The sequence below is a fragment of the Ruditapes philippinarum genome, unplaced genomic scaffold (assembly GCF_026571515.1).
Source record: "Ruditapes philippinarum isolate M1 unplaced genomic scaffold, ASM2657151v2 ctg15979_1_1_1_1, whole genome shotgun sequence".
In the NCBI taxonomy this organism is placed as follows: Eukaryota; Metazoa; Mollusca; class Bivalvia; order Venerida; family Veneridae; genus Ruditapes; species Ruditapes philippinarum.
Window position 1 is genome coordinate 13,273 of NW_026852191.1, and position 7,039 is coordinate 20,311.

Consider the following 7,039-nt stretch of genomic DNA (forward strand, 5'->3'; position numbering starts at 1 on the left):
ATTCGGTAAGTTAACTTTGTCAATCGGTGTTATTTAATGGAAAACATTATAAACTTATAAAAAGATAAGTTATTTGCCTTATCATTAGCGATTATCGTGAAAAATCAATACAAATCATTTTGACATTTGTTCTTCTGTCTATCACTATCAGATAGCTCAGCCTCCTTGGATGGAATTCCAAACGTTAAATATGATATTTGGCAAAAGGTTTAATATTGAATTAATGAATCGATCTATTAGTTGCTCAAATATTTCACAAATGTCACATGTCAGTTTCGTTTTCACTAACTATCTAACTGTATTAATTGTACTGTATGATCTGATCATATTCCCTCATATTTATTTTAGATCATATTAATGCAAAAGCTGCTTGAAAAAAAAATAAATATAATATAATTTAATTATTTATTTCAATCTGTGGCCATACAATTATCAAAGATGTCTTAAATTCAGTAGTTGTTTTGAATGATTCATGACGTCTTCCTCTGACAGTGGTGAACCTTCAGCAGTTTTACAGAAGTGTACATGTACAATGTAAGTATATTTATTATAATAGCTGATACAAAGTTGGTTCATTTAAAATTGATCTTCTTTTTTGCAAATTAATGTGTCTTCCTACTTACTGCAACCAGTTTTCCAATGTTTATGTGATTACTTTTATCATGGAACAAATGCCAATTCCAGGCAATAACCATCCTGGGTCATGTTTTGAATCAACCTATTCATAAAATAACTTTGAATGAGCCAACTCTGCCCAGCATTAAATAAAAATCATTTACATTCATTTAATTTTATATTCTCATGAAAATGTGCATTTATCTGTTCAAGTTATCCCTATGTTCTTTAGCTCATTTTACAATTAACCTTTTTTGATATAAATGTAACATGGATTTTATGGGGAGATTTTTTGCATATTTGATTACAAAAGTGAACACTAAGTATTGATTTTTTTTATGTAATGTATTTAAAGTTCACTTGCAGAAACATTTGTTTTACATTTTCTACACTTTAATACTTTTAATATTAAACTTTTATGTTTTAAAGTGCAAAAATAGAAAGAGTATGTTACATTTTTTAAGATTTTTAAATTAACTTTTGTCTCTATGTGACATTCTAGGGGTGTCTCTTTGGTGCATTACAATGTCCATTTCCTGTGTGATATGGGTCATAAATCACATCCACTTGTTAATTGAACCATAAATATTGATTTCACTATGGTTGATTGGTATAATTGCATAATCTGCTACAAGGTGGTCAATATGGTCACTGATGGTGTTTTATTGGGGGCAAGCACAGCGGGGGCAAATGTTACACAATTAGTTGAAGATTAAGAGAATCCTAAAGAATAACAATTCCATAATTTTCCTTTTGTTTATACAGATATTATAACATTAATTTAAAATTAGATATTACCATGTCTCATCTTAATCTCATATTTTGTATTGATGATTAAGTTCATAATAATTATTATGAAGTTGATAGTTGTAACTTAATGACATAGGAACATTTTTTTTTAATTTTATTTATGTGAATAACTTTAGATTCATTAGTTTATAAACTTAACATAATGACATAGGAATAAAAAGAAAAATTTATTTTTTATTTAAATAAAAGCTTATAAATTTATAAACTGAACATGATGACATAAAAATAAAAAGGAAATTTTATTTTTCATCTAAATAATTAATAGCTTTAGCTGGAAGTGCCCCATTTTTAAATCCATACCCTGTTCAAAAACTGAAGTAAACAGAAATTTATCAATGAAAACATCTTAGAGCTGCTTAACAGTAAGAATAGTGTAATAGTTAATCATTTACTATTTAACATCCAGACCAGCCTGCATACCACTGCATTCAAGAAATATAAGTCAGACAGTTCCAATTAAGGAGAAAAAAAATGAAATTTTGAATTATAAAAAAAGAGAGATTTGTAGCATCCTTCTCCACCCCGGACCCTAGCAAATAATCTCCCATGGAACATAGCTAGAAAGTCCCCCAAGTCGATATCATATGACCTTAAATTAAAGTGTTAGGGCAGCATAAAGTCATACCAAATGAGTTAAGTGTGGGAAAGCATTTGATAAAAATAACCATTGATTTTACATTCATTTACTATGTCACTCCTGGGTAAAAACAACATATATTTTTTAAATTGTACACATTTTTCAGTTAAAAGCCACTGATATACCAGGAGCAGTGCTGCCAAGAACACCTGAGAAGTGCAAGGTTAATGAATTGAGAATATGGTTGAAGAGCAGGTGTCAGAGAGTAAAATCAAAGGAAACCAAATCAGAGCTGGTTTTAAGGTAATAAGAAAATATATAATAAGATTTATTTTATATACTTACAAATGAAATATTGAGAAATATTAAGGAAATGAAATGCACTATTTTATTTACCGTATTTTTACAGTTTTAAAATTATTTTTTTCACTGCAGTGAAATATATTTAATGTATTTTCACTGGTGTCTTGCATGACTACTTTTTCAAAATTTAGCCAATACACAAAATATGAACGGGTAGTCTTTCAAACTAAAAGTCAAAAATGGAAGAATATCCATGATAAACATAGAATTCATGTTTTTCTCTCAGTACAGGCTTTTCATCTTGTGGTATGAAAATTATTATTATCATTCATTGGCCACTGTCATTCATGAAATATTTATTTGCATACCACTTAATAAATTGAGGATATTCAAATAAAATTATATATTTCATGAGTTGCAGTAGCCACAGGTGAAATATGATAATTTTTATACCACAAGATGAAATAAATGCTGAATTAATAAGTAAAACTTGAATTTTCTATTCATAATATACTTTTCCTCTTTTTTAACCTTAGGAATAGGAAAAATTCCCTTTTAATTTTGTGTATTGGCTGAATTTAGAAGAAAGTAGTCTGGCAAGATATCAGTAAAAGTACGGAAAATAAAGATATACAATTTATTTCATCAATTTTTCTAAGTATTTCATTTATAAGTATTTAATAAAAATGAATCCAGTGTATTTCAATAGAAAAAAATGAATATCCTCTATAGGTTATACAAACTACAGTCAGTCTATAATTTTTACCCGGATTAATGAGATATTTAAAGTAACTGATAACCAGGCCATTTTTTCTTCAGTACTTAAATTTGATTTCAATTTGCTATCACTTGGTCAGTAGCTTAACTTTGATTATTATTAATTAGAATAAATAAATACATATTTGTACATGTTTAAGAAAAAGCATGCTTCATTAACACTTTAAAGCTACTATCCCTAACAGTGTTGTTTTAATAACTGTACACAAATATGTTGATGTTTTTAGACCTGTTTTGTGTGGGAGAGTAGCTTTAACACTTATAATATATATCAAGTTTTAAAGCAGCATGGCCCTAGATTCATGCTTATTTTCCTGAAACTTTTGAAAATGTACTAAAAAGTAAAATATAGTTAAGTGAACTAAAGAAATTAGTTTACACATTACAAACAACACTTACAACCCATGTTAATTACCAAAAAGTGGTAAAAATATACATACATACCTGTTACTGCATTTGTAACGCAGTAGAATTATAGTGATTGATACTGCAAAATTAGTCATTAATCGCACATAACATGTAAATTATTGATTAAATATTGAATCTTTTTACTTTTCTTAAGATCTTAATACATTTTTCTAAATATTGAATTTCTTGAAATATTTTGGCTCATCTGGAGACGTGCAGCTTAAAAGATATTTTATTTCCTTCCATTAAAATTTCTACCACTCAAGAAAAGTTGTCGACCATGTCAAAATGCAACAATGTGATTGTAAGAAAGTAATAGGAGAGAATTTTCCAGGATAATGGAGATCATTCTGTTGATTGTATTATTTTATCTTTCAGGGTTAAGAAGTGCCTTGAACAAGTTGAGAACCTGCAAGTAGTAGATCCTCACCCGGGCCAACCGTACTTGGCAAAAAGAAAAGCAAACTGCAATGCCTGCTCACCAAAAGATAAAACAACACAGCAGCAGTCAGTCCAGTCAGAAAAATCACCAACATGGACCCAGAAAACAAGTGACTTACCACAATCATTTTCTTATCTTGATATTCTTAACTATTCAAAGAAGTCTGGAAAGAACACAAAATATATTGAAAAACCAATTGACAAAGGATATGCCTTTTACTTTGATGGCTATGTTTTCAACCAGGAAGTAGGTAAAAGAAGTGATTGTATTTCAGTGAGGGCCAGGTGTTACAGGTCGATGAAGAAAAGTGAAACACCTCACTCTTTAACAGTGTTTCTAAGTGTAACTGGTGCTGTGACTGGTGGGAATTGTTCCTGTGTTGCTGGAGCAGGGGGACACTGTAATCATATATATGCTTTGTTATATTCAATTGATCATGTCATTAAACTAAAATTGGATACATTTGTAAGAGAAAAAACATGTACTGATCTACCAGCTCAGTGGGTAAAAAGCAGGACAGATGGGGTTCGCTCTGAACCGGTTATGACTGCATCAGTGGTAAAGCCAAAGTACGGAAGTCAGTCAAAAGGTATAAAATCATCGTTGTATGAAGCAAGGGGTATGAATGCAAACAAAAATCTAGAGGTAACAAATGACACAATATCAAAGTTAGGCAAAATCAACCCACTGCTTGGAGTGTGTATGACAGTGGGAAACCAGGCGCAGAGTACTAGTACACGTATGGGTTTTACTGTTCCTCATGGCTCGCCATTGTCATACCAGCTGTGCCAGACTGAAGGGAACTTTGTCAGTGCGAATGTTTCTGCAATAAAAGGCACACAATGTGATAATGTTTCAAAAGTCCCCAATTTCCCATGGAATGACAGTGGCATTGATGAAATACCCCAAAAGGTTTAAATAGAAGCTGGCCTTCATATTACTAGTGAACAAGCAACTGATATATTCAAAAAAACAACTGATCAGTCATCATGTGAGCTCTGGCATGAAGTACGGAAATGTCGGCTGACAGCCAGTAAATTCGGAGCTATTGTTCGTAGAAAGAAAGACAAAGGAAAATTTATAAAGACCCAGTTACTTGTGAAAAAAATCTTTCTAATGTGCCATCTATTAAATATGGACAGGAGAATGAAGAAAAGGCTTTGAAACAGTATATTCAGTATATGAACAACACAGGGAGACGTGTTAAGGCATTCAAAGCTGGTTGTGTCATTAATTCAAATTTTCCTTGGTTGGCTGCTTCACCAGACGGTATTTTATTTGATGAGGATGCTGGTTTTGGACTGATTGAGGTCAAATGTACATATTCAAAAAGAAATATCACACCTGTTGAGGCTTGTATGGATCCATCATTTTTCTGCAAGTATGAAGATGGCCATTTTAAATTAAAAAAAGACCACGAATACTATGCACAGGTCCAAGGCCAGTTAGGAGTTTGTGGTGCACTATTTTGTGACTTCATTGCATACACAAATAAGGGCCTTGGCATTCAGAGAATTGCCTTTGATCATCAATATTGGAGAGACATGACCTCAAAATTAAGAGACTTCTTCTTGACAGACTTTATGCCTGAAATCAAAGAAAAGTAATAGAATATTGCATAGCACTGGCCAGTGTTTTAAGTTAGAACACAATATTATATAAATGACAGTGCACTCAATTTCTATCACATTGTGTGGGAACAAGATATTATTAGAATGTGTTAAAGATAGGTAAGAAAAGTGCATTGATTAAGCGTTCGTACAACCTGGCGACCATAATTGTCTTACAGCATTTTGCCTCTCTTCATGTCATGTAGCTAGATGCTCAGAGAAAGTGTATATATACATGTACATATCATATAAGTATTTATTAGATATATTTTATGTCATTTTAACTTTTTGATTGTATTTACTGTAGATGATGAAGTGCTGTTAGATTTTTATATATATTTCATACATTTATGTTTTTTACATGAGGGATTAACAATATGTGCTTTTTTCATAGGGATCAATTTTTTTTGTTATAGACCATTTTAGCTCTTCTTACATTTTTATAACTTGAAGTCTGCTGAACATTAGGTTTCAGATGATTTGAAATTACCTTTAATATCGATATTGCTAAAATGTCTGCAGGTCTAACTTTTATAAAAGAAAATCAGAAAGAATAAAGTTCCAATCCCTTACTATACTACATGACTGTGGGCACCTCTGTCTGGTCTAGTCATGTAGAGAGATGTTGAGAAAAAGTGTATATATATGTACATACTTAATAGTATTTATTAGATATATTTTACATAAGTTTTTGTTCGTACTTACTGTAGATAATAATGTGCTTTTAGACTTTTGACATATATATTTCATACAATTGTCTTTCATACATTTGATTTGATTAACAATTTTTCATAGAGATCAATAACTTTTTTGATAGAGACAGTTTTGTAGTCATTCAGCTCCAGTCAAGTCTGTTTATATCTTTAAGTCAATTGTTTTTAGCTCACCTGAGCACGAAGTGCTCAAAGGTGAGCTTTTGTCATCACTCTGCGTCCGTCGTGCGTCGTGCGTCCTTCAAAAAATGGCGTCAAACTTTTCAAACAACATCTCCTCCTAAACCATATGGCCAATTGCAACCTTACAGAAATGATCCTTAGGTGGACCCCTTTCAAAGTTGTTCAAAAATTTAAATTCCATTAAAAACTCTGGTTGCCATGGCAACCAGTCAGAAAAACTTAAAAAATCTTCTTCTAAAAAACCCTAAGAGCTAGAGCTTAGATATTTGGCATGAAACATCTTCTAATAAGTGCCTACCAAGTTTGTTCAAATAAAAGCCCTGGGGTCAAAATTGGCCCCGCCCCAGGGGGTCATTGATTTTCCCTATATGCATATAGTAAAAACTTAAAAAATCTTCTTTAAAAAAACCCAAATAGCTGGAGTTAAGCTATTAAGCATGAAACATTTTCTAGTGAGTGTCTACAAAGTTTGTTCAAATAAAAGCCCTGGGGTCAAAATTGGCCCCGCCCCGGGGGTCATTGATTTTCCTTATATGTGTATAGCAAAAACTTAAAAATTTTTCTTTGAAAAAACCTAAATAGCTAGAGTTTAGATATTAAG

The 7,039-nt window shown here is 31.5% G+C and overlaps 1 protein-coding gene and 1 pseudogene across 1 annotated transcript; both read left to right on the forward strand.

Moving 5' to 3' along the window:
* The first annotated feature begins 411 nt into the window (after positions 1–411).
* Positions 412–4,863, forward strand: LOC132751986 (uncharacterized). Its single transcript, XM_060742220.1, has 3 exons — positions 412–534; positions 2,169–2,305; positions 3,869–4,863. The coding sequence occupies exons 1-3, from the start codon at positions 526–528 to the stop codon at positions 4,848–4,850; spliced, it is 1,128 nt and encodes a 375-aa protein (XP_060598203.1). The 5' UTR covers positions 412–525; the 3' UTR covers positions 4,851–4,863.
* Positions 4,851–6,984, forward strand: LOC132751976 (uncharacterized; annotated as a pseudogene).
* The last annotated feature ends 55 nt before the right edge of the window (positions 6,985–7,039 follow it).